The following is a 21,598-nucleotide window of genomic DNA, read 5'->3' as shown; positions in this document are numbered from 1 at the left end:
TGCTGGTGGTTGCTGAGTTTATTTTTCTCTTCATATCTGTTAACAATAGTGTTTTAAAATAAATGAGGCAAAATGAAATTAGGTGCTTACAAATTGAAGATTGTTGTGTACTCTTAAATTAATCATTTTATCATTGTGAAATGTCCTTTGTCTGAAGCAGTACTTGTTGCATTAACACGTGCTTGGTCTTAAATTTATATGCTTCAAGAACACTTATTTTGGTTAATGTTTGCGTGATAAATATATACATATATTTCCATACTTTGACTTTTAACCTATCTGCGCCCTTATATGTATAGTGTATCTTTTCAACATTTCTTGTAATTCAAGTCTGCTGATTAATGAATTTTCTTATGTTTTGCTTGTTTAAAGTCTTTTTTTCTTCTGAATTTTCGAATGATATTTTCACTGTGTATATGTAGAGTTTGGGTTGGTAGGTTTGTTTTGTTTTGTTTTATTGAGTTTTTTTCCCAGCACTTTAAAAATGCCACTCCAGAGTATCATCAGCAAGATGGTGAACTAGAGGTCCTAACGCCAGTCTCCCCCCTAAAACCAATAAATAAACCACTACATACCAATTAAAATAACTCTGGGACAACTCCAGAGAACAATGAAGAAGCATCAGAAACACTGTGGAGCACAACAAATGAGGGTGGCCACATAAAAAAGCATAGGAAACATTTTAACTGTGTCATTCCATCCCTGAGTCTGGAGCAGCTTGGTGATGAAGGAAATATTTGCAAATCATATATCTGATAAGAGATTAAAATTCAAAATCTATTTAAAAGCTCATACAGCTCAATAACAAAAAAATCTTATTTTAAAAATGGGCAGCCATGGCCAGTGTTGCTCAGTGGTTGGAGTGTCTGCTGCACATCAATGGGTAGCTGGTTCAATTCCCAGTCAAGAGCACGTACCTGGGTTGCAGGTTCAATCCCCAGCCTCGGTCAAGGCACGTGCAGGAGACAACTAATCAGTGTGTCCTCATATCGATGTTTTTCTCTTCCCCTCTTCCTCCCTCCCTTCAACTCTCTTTAAAAGTCAATGGAGCCCTGGCTGGTTTGGTTCAGCGGTTAGAGCGTTGGCCTGTGGTCCAGAGAGACCCAGGTTTGGTTCCCGCTAAAGGCAAGTACCTTGGTTGCAGTTTGTCCCTGACCCTGGTTGGGTCATGCGGGTGGCAACCACTCGATGTGTCCCTTTCACATCGATGTTTCTCTCCCTCTCTCTCTCTTCCTCCCACTCTATCTGAACAAAAAATGGAAAAATGTCCTCAGGTGAGGATAAAACAAATAAATAAAAGTCAATGGAAAAAAATATCCTCCCATGAGAATTAACAAAACAAAACAATAAAATGGGTAGAGGATCTGAATAGACACCTGCAGCCTTCACTACCTGAGGACTCCACAGTTCTCACAAATCCTGGAGCCAGCTGACAGAGCTGCTCAGGGTCTAAGCCACTGCACTCTCCCCAGAGAAGGAGCTGCATCATCTCAGAAGGGACAAGGGACATGCTGCCTCTATGTCCTGCACTCCCCCCCACCCCAGCCTATGCCTCAATAGCACGTGCTCTCGCCACCCTAGTTGCTGCTGTGCCTTACTCCCCAGGGCCCAAGGCACCACAGTGCCCCATAATCATTAGGCTCAATGCTGCTGCTATACCCTGATCCCCAAACACCAAGCCACCACTGCATCCCGCCCACCAGGAACTGAGCCTCCGTGACATGCCACAAAGACCTAGACCCCAGCTCTGTGAGCAATCGTGCATGCCTGTGGCCCTGGATATTGGCACCACTGCAGCAGGTGCACCCATGCTCCAAAACCCAGGAACCATAGTAGTTCCACACACACCTGAGCCTAGGACCCTGACTCCACTGCCATTTTGAGTTCCTATACCCCGAACACCAGCACTACCACAGCAAGCACACTTCTGTCCCAGAACCTGACACCACCACCAAGGTCTGTGTGCTCACTTGCCAGACCCAGCACCAAGAAAGATCCCTTTAGTGAGGACTTCTCTCTGTGGGTAAAAAGAAGAACAAAAGGACTTTAGCAGCCTTTGCCACCTAGGAACCCAACAACCCTCACCATTACTACCATAAGCTTGGCCACCAAGGATCACCACACAGTCTTCCCTGACATTCACCTCAGCTGACAGGATTGCATGGAGACTATGCTGCTTTGCCATCCCTGAAAATGGAACCCTACCCAGCTGGCATACTCACAGCCACACACAAGTGACAATCATTCCCCACTGAAGTCAGTCCATAAAGACTAGAAGAGGTGATTGCTCCCTCAAATGTACAGACATCAATGTGAGCCCACAAGAAACACATACACACACACAAGCAAACATGACACTACCAAAGGAACACAATAATTTTCCAGTAACTGACTCCAAAGAAATGGAGACCTACAAATTGCCTGAAAAGGAATTCAAAATAATTATTTTAAAGAAACTCAGCAAGATATAGGAGAACACAGACAACTCAACAAAATTAGGGAAATAATACATGAACAAAATAAGAAATTCAATAGAGATAACTTTAAACACAAATCTTGCTACAGCAATTTTGAAAAAGAAGAACAAAGTAGGAAGAATCACAATACCGGACATCAGGTTATACCACAAACCCATTTTAATCAAAACAGCCTGGTTCCAGCACATGAACAGGCATATAGATCAATGGAACAGAACAGAAAACCCAGAAACTGACCCAAGACATTATGCCCAATGAATATTTGACAAAGGTGTCAAGAGCATACAATGGAGTAAAGACAGCCTGTTCAATAAATGGAGTTGGGAAAATTGGACAGCTACATGCAAAAAAAAATTAAGCTAGACCACCAACTTACACCATACACAAGAATAAACTCAAAATGAATAAAAGACTTAAATGTGACTCATGATCCATAAAAATCTTAGAAGAAAATGTAGGCAACAAAATTTTGGACATCACAGAATGGCTGCCATCAACAAATCATCAAACAACAAGAGTTGGCGAGGGAGTGGAGAAAAGGGGACTCTAGTACACTGTTGGTGGGAATGCAGACTGGTGCAGCCACTATGGAAAACAATATGGTGTTACCTCAGAAAATTAAAAATTGATCTGCCATTTGACCCAGCGATCCCACTTCTAGGAATATATTGTAAGAAGCCTGAAACACCAATCAGAAAGAATATCTATACCCTTGTGTTCATAGCAGCACTATTTACAATTGCTAAGATCTGGAAATAGCCCAAGTGTCCATCAGCAAATGAGTGGATAAAAAAGCTGTGGTTCATATACACAATGGACTACTATGCAGGTGTAAGAAAGAAAGATCTCTTATCCTTGAGACAACATGAAGAGACCTGGAGAGCATTATGCTAAGCGAAATAAGCCAATCAGAGAAAGACAAATACCACATGATCTCACATATTTGTGGAATATAATGAACAAAATAAGCTGATGAATAAAATAGACCCAGAGACATAGAAAGGAGTATGGTTCAGACTGACAGACTTCAGAGAAGGGAGGTGGGGGGGGGGGGGGATGAGATAAACCAAAGAACTTATGTGAATGTAAATGTAACCAATGGACATAGACAACAATGCTTGCGGGGGGAGGTGGGATAGGAAGGAGGGTGTCTATGGGGAGAAAAGGAGAAACATCTGTAATAAAAAAATAAATTAATAAAAATTGCAAAACAAATCCTGGAGCTAAAGAATGCAATGAATCAAGTGAAAAATGCAGTAGCTTCAACAACAGACTTGATCAAGCAAAAGAAGGAACTCAAAGACAAATCTTTTGAAATTATTCAGTCTGAGAAGAAATAAAATGAAGAAAGTCTACAGGACTTATGGATACATTGAATTTTTCCAATGAAGACATACAAATGGTCAACAGGTGCTTAAAACTGTGCTTAACATCACTAACCATCAGGGAAATGCAAATCAAACCACAATGAGTTGTTATCACCTCACACCTGTTAGAATGGCTACCATTGAAAAGAGAAGAAATAACAAGTGCCAGTGAGGATGTGAAGAAAAGGGACCCTCGTGGACTGTTGGTGGGAATGTAAACTAGTTCAGCCACTATGGAAAACAGTATGGAGGTTCCTCAAAAAATTAAAAAATACAACCACCATATGATCCAGCAATTTCACTTTAAGAAAAATGAAATCAGAATCTGGAAGAGATGCCTGTGCTCCTATGTTTATTACAGCATTATTCACAATAGCCAAAATATGGAATAACCTGTGTCCATTGATTAATGGATGGATAAGGAGAATGGGATGCATATTTGAAAAAAAAAAAAAAAACTTGAACTCATAGAAACAGATAGCAAAATGGTTTTTATATTATGTTTTTTAACCTGATTTTTTTTTTTACTTAATAATGTATTTGATGCTTTTCTATGCCAGTAAATATATATGAATATCATCATTTAAAAGATTGCTTAATATTCCACACTAGGATATTGTACTAGCTTTAGATGATTAAAGAGCTCTTGTCTACTGAAGCCGGAGATGTGCTCCTAATCACTGTGGTCATCTGGGCTCTGTCTCTGGGGTTACTTTAATAGGAACAAGTTCCAAGATTGATAACAGCTTACAAAATTACTTTACTGAAATCCCTGGTTATATTACTGAGGCAGGAGACTGATTGATATATTTGTAGTGCTGACCAAGTCTCAAACTTAGCCAGGAATTTTATGCCTATGCCAGAACTTGGAGGAGGAGAATGGCAGCTGAATTGTCTTCAAGAAAATTATAATTCTTTTTTTTTTCATCTGGGGTTATATCTACTTTTTTGTTTCAAATTTTATATATATGGAATTTCTTATTTTTATTTGGTTATTTATTTTATTGAGTTTTTTCATAAAAAATCAATTCTTTAAGTTCTTGGATGGAGATTTATTAATTAATGATAATGTTTTAAATTTATTTTTATTCATACATGTAATACAAAAGGATGTTTTTATTACAAAAATTTAGCCAATACAAATGTAACTAACGTCCCTCTTGATCACTATTTCCAATTCCAGGCCCTTCTTAGAGTTTGGTGTATGTCATTCCAGAACTGTTTATGGAGTTTCATTTTCCCTTTTCTCACCCAATTAATATCTGCCTCAGGGAAAGAAAGGTATTAGTTTTGTCTAAATTATAACAATGAAATTTTAAAAGTCAAAAACCTTATTTAAATTATTCATTTCAGCTCCAATCCTGGTCTACTCTGACCCAACCTGGTTTTATACTATCAAAATTAAGCTTTATTTATTTGTTTGTTTGTTTAATCCTCACCCAAGGACATTTTTGCATTTATCTTCAGATAGAACGGGAGGGAGAGAGGAAGGAAGAGAGAGAGAGAGTAACATTGATGTGAGAGAGACACAACTGGTAGCCATCCACATGACCCCAACCGGGGCCAGGGACAAACTACAACTGAGGTACATGCCTCTAGCGGGAACCGAACCCGGGACTCTCTGGTCTGTGGGTCGATGCTCTAACCACTGAGCAAAGGAAAAATTAGGCTTTAAATATCATTACATTGGGCTCTCAATCCCCAAACTTATGATATAGTTATATTCCTATTTTTTAGTGAAATCACAGGAAACTACATAAATGTTTGCTGTGGAACCAAATAGGATTACAATTTTTTATTTTTATAACTTATTTAACTAAAACTTCTAATTGTTTTCCTGTTCTTCTTATAATGTTTTTTCTTTAATTATCCTCTTTTTAAAATAGTTCCATCATATCACATATTCTTTCTTGCTTAGATACTGACCTCCTAGACCCACACATCCTCCTACACCAGTGTGGGCTGGTTCTCTTTAGGTCTCAGGCTAAGTTATCAACCTGGGACTTTTCCTTATCCTCCCTCAGGATAGGTCCCTGATTCCTGGATCTCATGTCTTCCTTTTTTTTTTTTTTTTTTTTTTTTTTTTGGTATGTACCCCTAGCGGGAACCGAACCCAGGACTCTCTGGTCAACTGTTGAGCCAAACCGGCCAGGGTATTCCTATTTTTTAATATACTCTTTTATTTTGGTAGAAAACATTCTCTAATCACTTCCTGAGCATGGTTGCATTAAAAGTAGATTTGTTGAATCTTTGTGTATTAGAAAATGTCTTGATTCTCATTTCCCATTTGATTATGTTGCTGCACATAGAGTGCAGTGTGCATTAATTCCAAAATGTATTTGACCATAGAAACCTTTTCCATGGAGTTCCATAGTTTCACAGGGCTCTGTGGAAATATACTTTGGGGAAAGTTTTCCCTTTGAGGGAAATCTGGATTCAGTTAAGATTTTGCTTTCAGATATTGTGTCAGATGATGAGGCTGTTTAGGTACCTGATGGATAGCTTGGTAAAAGTATATTATTTTTACTTATGCTTATGCATCTACTTTACTACCATGAAATTCCTTCACTTGGATAATCCTGTCCACAGTAGAAATTAATATTGCTGACTTTGTGGTGGGATTTGTATGTGTATTCTAAACATAAGTCCTGCTCCTTTGTGCTTACTTATTCTGCAAATTAGTGGTGCCATGGATGCTAGGCATTGTGTTATGTGATTAGAATGCATTATACGATGGGCTAGATACTGTTAGCGTCATTTATAAATTAGAAAACTGGAGCTCGGAGAGCTCAATTGACTTGCTCAAAGTGACACAGCTGGTAAATGGTAGGGCTAGGATTTGAACCCAGGCAATCTGACTCTAGAACCTGTGCCACTATGCTATGCAGCAATAACAGCTAGCCTATATAAACTTTCCTGAGTTAAGTTATCGTCATCATCAGAGTTCTGTGTGACTATTAAGACTCTCTACTATTGTGTATGTTAATTACATTTCTCCATTTTTACTCCAACATCCATTCACTTTTAATAATAGCCCTTTTTTATGGTCACAAACAGATATACCACAATAGCAGTGAGGCAAAATCCACTTTTGCCACCATTGTTAAACAACTGGTACGTGTGTCATGGATTTAACCCAATTACCTATAATATAATACTTCCAACTAGTATGTTTCTATTCATCTGGGAATAGAAGATACCCTCTAACACAGAACCAGCTTGGTATCTAGGTTATGAGTAACCAGAGTCTTATTCTTTCTCATCTCCAGGTCTGTGGGTTCTGGGATGCCACAACTCAGATTTTCGGAACAGAGGCATGACAGCTTTACTGAAGGTTTCTAGTTGTAGCAGAAACATTGGTGATTTGTATGAGGACACATATGAAGACATTCCAACTTCCTTGCTGAATGAAAATGATGTCATTGAACCCAAAAGCTTCTCCAAGAATTCAAGACACCGTAGCACTAGGCAAAAGCAATTTGAAGTCACTATAACTCCAGAAAATGATATGGAGAAGATTGATCCTTGGTCTGAAGAGAGAACACCACTACATAAAGTACAAAGTGTTTCCTCTGGTGATTTGTTGATGCTCTTGGGAGAGAATCCTACTCCACATGGATTATCCTTATCTGATCTCCAAGAATCCACATATAAGGCTGATGAAAGAAACAAAGGCCCATCTGAAATGATACATCTCAGACCAGAGCTCCATAAGAGTAGGGACAGAGTATTTACTCCTAAGACAGAACTACAATTAAGATTAAATGAGAATTTGTTGTCAACTATAAAAGTAGAGTTGAAGAAACTTGATTTAACAATTCCTAGTTTATCAAACAATCTAATTACTTCACCAACAATTCCATCAGAAGAGTTGGCAGCAGGTACTGAACAGACAGGTTCCTTAGAATCCCCAAATATGCCAATTCACTTTAGTAATCAATCAGGTACCATTATATTGGACAAAAATGCATCTCACCTTATTGGGTCTGGTGTACCTTTGGGTTTAAGTAAGGGAGATAATGATTCCAAGTTGTTAGAAGCAGATTTAATGAATAGTCAAGAAAATTCACTAGGAGAAAATGCATTATCAGTGGAGAGTGATACGTTATTTAAAGAAGAAATTCATGAACCTGCTTCATTGACAAAGACTCACATCGATGGCCCAACATTATCCATTAAGAATAGTACACCTGTCTGGCAAGATATTACATTAAACAGTAATTCTGAGGTTCAAAAAGTGACTTCTTTGATTCATGATGAAATGCTTATGGACAAAAATATTATAGCTCTGGGCCTAAATTATGTGTCAAATAAAACAACTTCATCAAATATAATAGAAATGGTTCACCAAAAAAAAGAGGCCCCTGTTCCCATAGGTACAGAAAATCCAGATATATCACTCTTCAAGATGCTGTTCTTGCCAGATTCAGCAAATTGGACTAAAAGGACCCATGGCAAGAACTCCCCAAGCTCTGAGCAAAGGCCTGGTATAAAGCAGTTGATACCTTTAGGATCAGAAAAATCTGTGAAAGATCAGAATTTCTTGTCAGAGAAGAATAAAGTGGTAGTAGAAGAGGATGAATTTACAAAGGACCTGGGACTCAAAGAGATGATTTCTCCAAACAATAAGAGCATATTTCTTACTAACTTGGCTAATATCCAAAAAGATGATACACGCAATCAAGAAAAAGAATCCCAGGAAGAAATAGAAAGGAAGGAAAAATTAATCCAAGAGAATGTACTTTTACCTCATGTGTATACAGTGAATGGCATTAAGAATTTCCTGAAGAACCTTTTCTTACTAAGCACAAAGCAAAATGTAGACAGTTTAAATGAGGGGACATATATTCCAATACTTCAAGACACCAGGTCATTAAATGATTCAGCAAATAGCGCAGGGATTCACATAGCCCATTTCTCAAAAATAAAGGAGACAGCAAACTTGGAAGGCTTGAGAAATCAAACAAAACAAGTGGTAGAGAAATATCTAAACACCACAAGGATATCTCTTAATCCAAGTCAGCAGAATGTTATTGCTCAACGTGGTAAGCGGGATTTAACACAATTTACACTCCAAGAAAAAGACATAAAGTTTGAAGGTGGGATAATTTTTAATGACACCTCAACCCAGCGGTCCAAAAATATAAAATATTTGACCCAGGGCACCCTCACACAGATAGAGTACCACGGGAAGGAGAAAGGGGACATTAATCAGTCCCTCTTATCAGATTTTTCTATGAGAAGTCATGGCATCATTCAAACAGATGGCTCTACATTACCCCTTGTGAAGGTATCAGCATTTCCATCAACTAAACCTACAGATGTGACCAAGATCCCACCCCAAGACAACTCTCCTCATCTATCATCAGCCTATAGCCATACCTTTAGGGAGAGGAGTTCTGGAGTCCAAGAAAGCAGTCATTTCTTACAAGGAGCCAAAAGAAATCTTTCTTTAGCCTTCCAAATCTTGGAAATGATTGGAGGACAGGAAAACATTAGCTCCCTGGGAGAAAGTGCCACAGACTCACTCATGCACAAAAAACTTGAGAACACTGTTCTCTTGAAACCAGGCTTCTCTGAAGCATCTGGCAAAGTTGAATTACTTCCTAAAGTTTATGTTCATCAAGTAGACTCTTTGTCTATAAACACTAGCAATGGTTCTCCTGGCCACCCTGATCTAATAGAAGGTATCTTCCTTCAGAAAACACAGGATGCTGTTAAATTGAATAAAGTAAATAGACCTGGAAATGTGCCCTTTCTGAAATGGGCAACTGAAAGCTCTGAAAAGACTCCCTCCAAACTGCTAGGTCTCCTCACTTGGGATAATCAATATGCTACCCAGTTACCAATAGAAGAGTGGAAATCCCAACAGAAGTCACACAAAAACATAACTTTCAAGACAAAAGACACCATTTTACCCCTAGACCCTTATAAAAATAATAATTCAATAGCAGCAATAAAGGAAAGACAAGATAAACCCCAAAGAGAAGCCACCTGGGCAAAGCAAGGAGAAACTGGGAGGTTGTACTTTCAGAATCCACCAGTCTTGAAACACCATCAAAGGAAAATAACCCCTACTACTCTTCAGCCAGAGGAAGAGAAAATTGACTATGATGATAACTTCTCAATTGAAATGAAGAGAGAAGATTTTGACATATATGGTGAGGATGAAAATCAGGGCCCTCGCAGCTTTCAAAAGAGAACACGACACTATTTTATTGCTGCAGTGGAGTGTCTCTGGGATTATGGAATAAGTAAATCCATAAAAAACAGGTATGGGTACATTGACTATTCTTCTGTATTGCTATTGTGACCTTTGATTTTACCTGGTGCTGAAACAATAGGAAAGTCTCAGCCAATCTGAAACAGTGAGACTCCAAAGATTGCTTTATAGAAGAACGCTGAGAACCAGATGGCAAAGTCTAGATGAGGCTGAGGAGTAAATGGGAGGTTAGATGATGATACCAGTAAGATGGTAAATCCAGATAGCATGAAACTCTTATTCTGGTGGGATGGAGGAGAAGGAGAGGGGCTTACAAAAAGGTAGACGAGTGAGAGTCAAGAAGCATCAATGGCTGCCCTGGCCGGTTTGGCTCAGAGGTTAGAGCGTTGGCCCGCAGACCAGAGAGTCCTGTGTTCAGTTCCTGCTAAGAACACGTACCTCAGTTGCAGTTTGTTCCCGGCCCCAGTTGGGGTCATGTGGGTGGCAGCCAGTCGATGTGTCTCTCTCACATCGATGTGTCTCTCTCTCTCTCCTCCTTCCTTTCTCCCTCCCACTCTATCTGAAGATAAATGCAAAAATGTCCTCAGATGAGGATAAAAAATAAAAAAAGAAGCAGCAATGGAAAATAGGAAGAAAGTCAACTTTACCTATCAGCCTCATGAGCTGCAGTAGAAGACATAATGTAATGAGAGAGCCCTGAAGAGGAAGGAGGAAGAAGTGAAGTGTGTGGTATAAAGATTGGGGAAAGTTGTTTTCCATGGTACGGGCAGGCAGAGGGCAAAGTTAGGACATCAGAAGGAGGATGGGCAGGGGAGAAAAGCACAGAGAAATTTGGAAGATAAACATAAGGACAGTCGATCAGTCAACAAATACTTATTGAGTACCTACTATAATTTTGTAGGCACGAGTGCAGCACAATAGGAGTTTACATTCTGTTGGGGAAAGCAAGAGATAATAAAGTAGTAGAAAAATAAATAGAGAGGTCTTGATGATGCTATTCAGAGGATAGAATTGAATAATATGATAGAGTAACAGTGGGGTGTTACTTTAGTTGTAGTGGTCATAGAAATCTTTTGTGGAGTGGAGACCTAAATGATAATAAGAGACTAGCTGACAGAGCTCTGAGAGAAGATATTTTTAGGCAAAGGGAACAGGAAGTGCAAAGGCCCTGAGAATGGAACATATATAGCATGTTTGAGAAATGAAAAAGGACTAGCATGACTGGAGGACAGTGAAAAACTAGTGGGGAGCAGTGTAGGAAAAGAGATGGTAGAGATGAGCAGTCATCAGATAATATAGGTACCCTCTTCATTACTCATTGTCACTTTCCGGCCTTGCTTTTTACTTCAAGTGTGCCCTTATTGCTGCCTAGCAACTATAGAATATTTCCCTAGTTACTGACTTCCCATTCTCCTGGACCTCTATCTTACATTGTCTGCTTTTTCTTTAAATCTCCAATACTTTTTGCCCATTCTCAAATACTCCTTAGCTGATGCTGTGCAATGAACCTCCACAGATTTCCGGTACCACATTTATTGACATCTGTACTCCCATACCTGTTTTCATGCTTATGACACTAAATAGGCTGTCTATGTTCCTAAAACCAGCTTCTCCAGTTTTTCACTTAACCCTATCCTTTCTCCCTTTATAAAAACTGTTGCTTCAGCAATTCCCCTTTTCTTTTTTACATCATCAATTTCTCTCTCTCCACTGAGTTAGTCTCATCAGTATCAATCATGCTATATTATTTCTCCTTTTGTCTTTTCAAAAAACATTTAAAAATAATTTTTCTTACTTGCTTCATTTGCTTCTTTTTCTTATTTCTTTAAGCCACTCCAAAGAGCCTTTTATCTCCATTATTCCATAAAATCTACATTTTGAAGGTCACTGTTGATCTTTACTTATTCTCAGTCTTCATCTTAGTTGAACTCTCAGTAGTATTTTGTAGTTAATTATTCCATTATTTATACATGTTCTCACATGGTCTCTCTGACACCACTTTTCTTTAATTTTTCTACTAAACTCACTGCCAATCTTTCCCTATCAACTTTGCTGGTTCTTCATCTCCCTAACCTTTAAATGTTAGAACACTCTGGATATTAAGTCTCCAAACTCTCTTTTTTGTTTGCACTCACTCTCTTGATAATCTGTCTACCTTTATGGTGGTAGCTACTATTTATATGACAATTTCCAGTGGTATATCTCCATCAAATATCTCTCCCTTGACCTTGAGATTCAAATATCAAGTCTCCACCTTAACATGTATACAACTGGACTCTTAATTTCTGCCCCTTCCTAAAACCTGTTTGCCCAGCCTTCATCATGGCAGTCAGTGATCATTTTTTCTTTCAGCTACTCAGACTAAAAATCTTGAAGTTATTCTTAATTTTTCTTTTTCTCTCATAATCACATCTAGTCCATCAAAGAATCAAAAAATAACCAGAATTTAATTATACACTGAGTATTGGATAAGATGAAAATGTACTCAAATGGAAAGTTAGAGATTGTTGACTAGGACAAAAACAGATTACAAAAAAATAAGACGACATAATAAAATGTTACTCTAGATTAAAAGTAATGTTTTTAATTTTTAAAAGATATGTGTCTATATTTAAAATTTTCTTACAATGCATGTGCACTGCTTCTATGCTAACAAAAATCTATTTAAAATAATAAAATCAATTCTACACGCACACGCACACACACACACACACACACACACTCTCTCTCTCTCTCACACACACACTCCAGCTACTTCTCTCCATCTCAGTGGCTACTATCTAGTCTAAACCATAATTAACTCTCACCCAAATGATTATAATAACCTCTCAACTGGCCTTCTACCTTCCAGCCTTGCCCTCCTATGGCCTTTTCCCAGCATAAGAGCTAATTTTTAAATTGTAATTGTGATTATTGTTCTCTGCTCCAAATCTCCCAGTGCATTTCCATCTCACCCTGAGTAAATTCCAAAGCCCTCATTGTGGCCTTCAAGGTTTCTTGCTCACTCTACTCCAGCCACACTGGCCTCATTGCTTTTCCTCAAAAGTAACAAGTATGCACCTATTTTGGGGTCTTTGCACTTTCTGTTCTCTGTTTGGACTTCCTTCTCCTGATATCCTAGTGTTAGTTCTCTCATTTCCTTCAGGTTGCTGCTCAAGTTTTATTTTGTCAGTGAGGCTTTCCCTGAACACTGCTCCCAGCACTCTTTTTCAATGTACTTTCTACCACCTGAAATATTATACATTTATTTGTTTATGTTTATGTTCCCCCCCCAAAAAAAAATTAAAAATAAGCAAGAAGCCACAGAAACATTAGACAGCCAAAACAAAGTAACAGATTTAAGATAAATAAATTATGAGATAGTTATTAAAAAACCTATGCATCATGTAGAAAAATTGGTGAACCATACGTAAGTAAAAAGAAATAATATGAAATGCAGCATGCAGAGATTTTTTAAATGGAAAATACAAATGAGATAATAAAAAACAATATGACCAACTGTATTTTCCAAAGATGGATGTGTCAATATATCCTGTCCTACATGCTCTTGCACAATGTGATCCTTTTCCCTTTCGAGAAGTAAAGTCTAATTTCTCTCCCCTTGATCAGGGCTGGCATTATGACTTACTTTTGAGAATAGAATATAACAGAAATGTGTGACCTATATATGTGATGGAAGTGATACTGTGTGATTCCTTAGGTTAGGTCAGAAAATACCATGCAGCTTATATGTAATTCTCTTGGGATGCACTCTCTGAAAGAAGCCAACCACCATGTATGAAATCTGACTGCCTTGGTACTGCTATGCTGAAAAGGTCACATATAGGCCCTCTGATCAAGAGTCTTTGCTAAGTCTAGATTTTCAGCATTCTCCACCAAGGCACCAGACATGTGAATGAAGTCATTTTGGACCCTCTAGATCAGTGCTTCTCAACCTGTGGTTCGCAACCACTTTGGTGGCCAAACGACCCTTTCACAGGGGTTGCCTAAGACATAACAGTAGCAAAATTACAGTTATGAAGTAGCAACAAAAGTAATTTTCTGGTTGGGGGTCACCACAACATGAGGAACTGTATTAAAGGGTTGTGGCATTAGGAAGGTTGAGAACCACTACTCTAGATCATCCCACATGCCAGCTTAATACCACTGAGTGACTATATTTGACAACATGAGGAGCAAAACTATTACCTAGCCAAGCCCTGCTGGAATTTCTGACAACAAAGTCAACAAGTATAATAAAATAGCTTTTTTAAGCCACTAAAGTTTTTAGGTAGCTTGTGATACAGCAACAAATAACCAGAATAGAGACATAGAGGATAGAGTATAAAGGACTAACCTATTTTTAATTGAAATCTCAGAAGAAAAGGAAAGAGTGATTAGAGAAGAAGTAATATTTGAAGAGGTAATACCTGATTATTTCCAAAATTGAAAAAAAAAAAGAGTCATAACTCACAATTCAAAGATCTCAGCAAATCCCAAACAGGATGAATTTTAAAAATCAACACCTAGGCACATTTCATCAGAGTGAAAGTGCAGAATACCCAAGAGAAAACTCTTAAAAGATCCCCCCCAAAAAAGGCATACATTCAAATGAGATACAGAGAGGTGATTTTTCAATCATACTAATTAAAGATAGAAGACTGGGAAATAATATCTAGAAGGCATCAAAATACAGTAACTGCCAACCTAGAATTCTATACCCATCAAAAACATGATTCAAGAATCAAAGTGAAATAAGGACATCTTCAGACAAACAGAAAGAGAAATTTCACCACTAGCAAAAATCTACTAAAAATATCCTAATGATAAAACTGAGACAATAGAAAAGTGGCACTAAATGGAAGACGTGAGAGGCAAGAAGGACTAAAAAGCAAAGAAAAGGTAAATATATGGATAAATATAAGTAAGTATTGTTTGTATAAACAATGATAAAATGTTTTACCAACTTTAGATAGATAGAATTGCTTTTTTTCCCACAATGGTTTTGCCACCAAAACACAGGTGTTATGAAAAACCATCCCTAAATCTAAGCCAAAATGGAAAAAAAAAATTATATCAACATTGTCATCATTCAAAATGTAAATTTGGGCAAATTCACTGCTACTGGCCGTATGACCTACAAATGAGGTTGAATTGACAAAAGAACCATCAAAAATTTGAGAAGGAGGCTGCTGAGATGGGAAAGGGCTCCTTCAAGTATGCCTGGGCTTTGGACAAAGTTCAATATAAGTGTGGTATCAACAGTGATACCTCCCTGTGGAAAATTGAGACCAGCAAGTATGATGTTACCATAATTTATGACCCAGGACAAAGAGACTATTAAAAATGTGATTTCATCCCTGGCCATGTGGCTTAGTTGGTTGGAGAGTTGTCCTCTACACCAAAAGGCGGAGAATTCAATTTCCGTATGGAAGGCAAACGATCAGTGTTTCTCTCTCACATTAATGTCTCTCTCTCTCTCTCTCTCTCTCTCTCTCTCTCTCTCTTTTCCCTTTCTCTCTCTCTAAAATAAAAATATATATATATATATCCTTAGATGAGGATTAAAAACAATCAAATATATGATTTCAGACACACCTCAGACTGACTGTGCTGTCCTGATTATTGCTGCTGCTGTTGATAAATTTGAATTGGTGTCTCCAAGAATGAGCAGACCTTTGAGCATGCTTTTCTGGTTTACACAGTGGGTATGAAACAACTAATTGCTAGTGTTTACAAGATGAATCCCACTGAGCCACCTTACAGCCAGAAGAGATATGAAGAAATCATTAAGGAAGCCAGCACCTACATTAAGAGAATTAGCTACAACCCTGACACAGTAGCATTTGTACAAATTCTGGTTGAAATGGTGACAACATGCTGGAGCCAAGTGCTAAGATTGCCTTAATTCAAGGGATTGAAAGTTACCCATAAAGATGGCAATGCCAGTGGAGCTCTGGATTGCATCCTGCCACTAACTCATCCAATTGACAAGCCCTTATGCCTGCCCCTCCAGAATGATTACAAAATTGATATCGGTACTGTCCCTGAGAGCTGAGTGGAGACTGGTTTTCTCAAGCCTGGCATAATGGTCATCTTTCCTCCAATCAACATTACAACTGAATTCAAGTCTATTGAAATGCACCATAAAGTTTTGAGTGAAGCTCTTCCTGGGGACAATGTGGGCTTCAATGTCAAGCATGTGTCTGTCAAAGATGCATCCCTGATGACAGAAAAACTGATGCAGCAATGGAACCAGCTGGCTTTGTGGCTCATTTGATTATCCTGGAGCATCCAGGCCAAACCAGTGCTAACTATGTACCTATGCAGGATTATTACACAGTTCATCGCTTGCAAGTTTGCTGAGCTGAAGGAGAAGACTGATCACTGCTCTGGAAAGAAACTAGAAGATGGCCCAAAATTCTTGAGAGCTGGTATTGCTGCCATTATTACTGGCAAGCCCATGTATATTGAGAGATTCTTTTACTATTCTCCTCTGGGCTGTTTTGCTGTTTGTAATATGAAACAGACAATTATTGTGGTTGTCACCAAAGCAGTGGATAAGAAAGCTGCTGGAGCCAGCAAAGTCACCAAGTCTTCCCAGAAAATTTAGATAACTAAATGAATATTATCACTAATACCTGACACCCCTGACTTAATAAGTGGAGGAAGAACAGTCTCAGAACTTTCTCAATTGGCCATTTAAATTGAATAGCAATAGACTGGTTAATGATTAAAAAGAAAAGAAGAAAAGGAGAATGTTTTCTGGAACATTTGGGTTTTGTGTGTTGCAGGTTTAAATTATTAGTTTTTAAAATCAGTAGTTTTTTTATGGAAACAACTTGTCCAAATACTTAACAGATTTTTGAGGCCCATTAAAACAAGTTTTAATGGGAAAAGACATACAGAATGAAAGTATACTAAAAAAAAAAAAGAGCTTATAAGTGAGGTAGGGGTAAATAGAATTAAAGTATTCTAATGTTCTTGTGTTTATTGTTCAGAAGAACAGTAAAGAAATGTATTTAAAAATTTGAGGAGTGATAAATATGTTAATTATCTTGATTATTGTGATGGCTTTACATCTGTGTGTGTGTGTGTGTGTGTATTCCCATCAAATTGTACACTTTAAATATATGTAGTTACTATCACTGTATTTTAATTGCATTTTGATAAAGCTAGAAATCTTTCTTAATAAGATATTGATTATATGAAGATTTTGCTAAGTTAAAGTGCATGTTGCAATTTCTAAGGTAAGCATAGACATCAAATGTGTAAAGGAAAAATTAAATTATATAAAATAATCAATACAAAAATGCAAGAGAGGGAAAAAGAAACATGAAATAGAAAAAAGAAGATGGTAGATACAAATCCAGATATATTAGAAAAAATATATTAATTATAAATGAACTAAATAATCTAGTTAACAGATAAAACTAGTATACCTGATGTTAAAACAAATACAACTAGATGCTGTTTCCAAGCTACAGATCTAAAATATTCAAGTATAAAAGGTCAAAAGGAATAGAAAGGAAAATGGCATGCCATTTATTTATTTATTTTTATCCTCACCCGAGGACATTTTTTTCATTTTTTGTTCAGATAGAGTGGGAGGGAGAGAGAGAAAGAGAGAGAGAGAGAGAAACATCGATGTGAAGGGACACATCAAGTGGCTGTCCAACCAGGGCCAGGGACAAACTGCAACCGAGGTACGTGCCCTTAGCAGGAACTGAACCCGGGTCTCTCTGGACCGCAGGCCAATGCTCTAACTGCTGAGCCAAACTGGCCAGGGCATGGCATGGCATTTAAATGTAAATCAGAAGAAAGCCAGTGTGACTTTGGCTTCTGGATAGAAAGTAAGTCATGGAAAGCCAAGACTTCTGAAACAACTGTAAAAATTAGATTATTTTTTAAATCCATATTTTAAATATTATTGGAGAGCTTTGGAGCAATAAGAACAAGATGAATTGAAATTTAAATGGAGAAGGTAGAAAGGACTACCTAGTTGAGGTGATCATTGCTGGGTGTTTTCTTTCTTGGTGGCCTTAGCTAAAATGTCTTAAGTACTGAGGAAACAAAGACTTTCTAAGTTCTAAATCAAAAGTCTGGTAGGGCCATACCTTAAAAACAGTGATCAACTGAGTTGTACAAAAATTGCAACCAGCCCTGACCAAGCGCAAAACTTGATTGGATTATGATTCTGGCAAGGTGATAGTGCAAGAGGATGCTGAGCTTGCCCCTCCTTAGAACACATCAAATATCCTTCTGAGATACAACAGAGGGCCAATTTAATAGCTTCTGCACTACAAACGAGAGAGAGAGAGAGAGAGAGAGAGAGAGAGAGAGAGAGAGAGAATGAGAATAGTTTGGGGAAATGCAAGAGCTCTCTGGGAGCTGAGGGAGCCATCCAAGAGCAGAGAAATTGGTGAATGCCATTGTTTATGTTATCCCCTGCACTTGGATAACAAGCAGATTTATCCGGGGGCTGTGGCCAACCTTCAGGGCGACTGTAGCAAGTATTCAGACATCCCTCTGGAGCTAGATCCAGCAAGAATAGGAGGATGTCATAGCACGTGTACACAGGGAACCTCAGCCTGGTGATTAATCCAGTGGATACAGAAGGGCACTTCTGCACACACCTACAGGGTCTTTATGTGCACATTGGGCTGCCCCATCTTGAAAAAATGAGGAACTAGTAGGGCACTGCTGTGTGAGCATGTAGGCCTGTCCCACCTGGAGAATGTGCAGAACTAGCAAAGTGCTGTGGTACATGCGCAAAGGGCTGCTACATCTTGAAAAAGTGTGGAACTAGTAAGGCATCGTGACAAGTGCACTCAGGGCAGCCTTGTTGAGACCCAGCTTGGGCAACGATAGACAATTAAAGTAACAAGGCATGTCAAACACATGCACACCTGGCAGCCCCACCTGAATCAGAAGGGCGAGGAAGCACACACATACAGACTGCCCTGCCCCAACCCTGTTTTGGCTGTCCACAGGCAGAACAACACTGAGCTACTGCATACACATGTACATCAGGCTGCCCCACTAGAAATTCACTCCTTTTGACCAAATGGTCCATCAGGCATTTCATGCACCCACCCTGACGACAAGTGACCTACCAAAACCATCTGGCACACAGTCTACACAGAAGCTAATTTTTCAAGATTGGGAAATATAGCTATTTCATCTAACTCATAGGAACAAAAACCAAAAGTCAAACAAAATTGGTATACAGAAGAATCTTCCACAAATTAAGAAACAATTTTTAAAAACCCAGAGAAAAACTAATGAAATAGAAATAATTTGCCTGATAAAGAATTCAAAGAAACAGTCATACATATGCTCAATAAACTTGAGAATTGATAGAGGAACACAGAGAGAACTTTAACAAAGAGAAAATATAAGGACCAGTCAGATATGAAGAATACAATAACAGGCACATTAAAATACATCACAAATACAATAAAAAATAGATTAGAAGGAATCAACATCAGATTCATGAATACAGAAGAATAGATTAGTGACCTGGGAGATGGAATAGTGGAAATCACCCAATCAGAACAGCAAAATGAAAAAAAAAGATTTTTTTTTTTATCCTCACCTGAGGACATTTTTGCATTTTTTAATTTTCAGATAGAATGGAAGAGAGGGAGGGAGAGAGAGAGAAACATCAGCATGAGAGAGACACATCGAGTGGTTGACATCCACACGAGCCCAACCAGACCTGGGGACAAATTACAACCAAGGTATGTGCCCTTAGTGGGAACCGAATCCAGGACTCTGGTCCACAGGCCAATGCTCTAATCGCTGAGGCAAACCAGCCAGGGCAAAAAGAAGAATTTTTTAAAATGAGAATAATATAAGGAATTGCTAGGACAACATGAAATGCTCTAACATTCACATTATAGGGATTTCAGAAGGAGAAGAGATAGAAAAAGTAGTGGCTGAAACTTTCCTAATCTGGGGAAAGAAACAGATATCCAGATCAAGGAAGCACAAAGAGTTCCAAACAAGATAAAGCCAAAGGGCTCGGCTGATGTGGTTCAGTGGATAGAGTGTCAGTCCATTGGACTGAGAGGTCCCAGTTTGATTCCCAGTCAGGACACATGCCCGGATGGCAGGCTTGATCCCCAGTGGAGGACATGCAGGAGGCAGCTGATCAATGTTTCTTTCTCATATCAATGTTTCTATCTCTCTCTCTCTCCCTTTCTCTCTCTCTAAAAAATCAATAGAAACATACTTTTAAAAAAGATGAAGCCAAAGGGGCTCACACCAAGACATATTGTAATTAAAATGGCAAGAGTTAAGGATTAAGAGACAGTCTTAAAGGTAGCCAGATGAAATAACAAGTCACATACAAGGGAAACCCCATAAGGCTATCAGTTGATTTCTTATAATGACCCCTTAGGGTGTGAAAGAAAGGAACATACAACCTAGAATACTATAACCAGAAAAGTTATCATTCAGAATTGAAAGAGAGACAAAGACTATACAAAACCAGCAAAAACTAAAGGAGTTCACCGCCACTAAACCAGCTTTACAATAAATATTAAGGGTCTTATTTATGCAGGAAAAAGGGGGGGGGGGGGGCATAACCAGAAATAAGAAAATACAAAAAAGAAAAATTTGACTCTTAAAGATAAATATATAATAAACACAGTGAATCAGCCACTTAAAAAGCCAATGTGGCCAGCCAGTATGGCTCAGTGTTTGAGTGTCAACCTGTGCACTGAGAGGTCAATGGTTCAATATCCGGTCAGGGCACATGTCTGGGTTGTGGGCTTGATCCCTGGTAGGGAGGGTGCAAGAGGCAGCCAATCAGTGTTTCTCTCTCATTGATGTTTCCATCTATCTCTCCCTCTCCCTTCCTCTATCTCTAAAAATCAATTTTTAAAAACCATAAAAAAAAGTTTAATTAAAAAAAGCCAATATAAAGGTTAAAAGACAAGAATAGTAAAATTAACTATAAATACAACAATAATCAGGGAATGCACAAAACAAAAAGATATAAAATATGACATCAACAACATAAAGCATGGAGAGGGGAGTAAAAAGGTAGTGCTTTTAGAATACATTTGAACTTAAATGACTATCAGGTTAAAATAGACTGCTATAGACATAAATAGATAGGTATGAATCTCATGGTAACCAAAACCAAAACTAAAACTATGCATTTTCTACAATAGACACACTTAAAATATAACGACTCAGTTAGGTTGAAAGTAAACTTTATTTTTTTTTTTTTTTTTTTTTTTTATCCTCACCTGAGGATATTTTTCCATTTTTTGCACAGAGTGAGAGGGAGAGAGAGTGAGAAACATCGACGTGAAGGGACACATCGAGTGGCTGCCACCCGCACGACCAACCAGGGCTGGGGACAAACTGCAACCGAAGTACGTGCCCTTAGCGGGAACCGAACCCGGGTCTCTCCAGACCGCAGGCCGACGCTCTAACCGCTGAGCCAAACTGGCCAGGGCGGTTGAAAGTAAACTTTAAAGCAAGAGGTTTCTGGAGATAAAATGGAACTGTTATAAAAAGGTCAACTCAATAGGCAG

At 38.4% G+C, this 21,598-nt stretch overlaps 1 protein-coding gene across 1 annotated transcript in view; it reads left to right on the top strand.

The window, feature by feature from the left end:
- F8 (coagulation factor VIII) overlaps positions 1-21,598 on the top strand; it is a 272,819-nt gene that overhangs the window by 182,913 nt on the left and 68,308 nt on the right. Inside the window, exon 14 of the mRNA XM_036270458.1 lies at positions 7,114-10,117. Coding sequence (XP_036126351.1) covers positions 7,114-10,117 — 3,004 coding nt within the window. The remainder of the gene's footprint in view (positions 1-7,113; positions 10,118-21,598) is intronic.

This window comes from Molossus molossus, unplaced genomic scaffold (genome assembly GCF_014108415.1).
Source record: "Molossus molossus isolate mMolMol1 unplaced genomic scaffold, mMolMol1.p scaffold_m16_p_2, whole genome shotgun sequence".
Lineage (NCBI taxonomy): Eukaryota > Metazoa > Chordata > Mammalia > Chiroptera > Molossidae > Molossus > Molossus molossus.
Note: the sequence above shows the minus strand (reverse complement) of the source record. Positions and strands in the feature narration are given on the sequence as shown.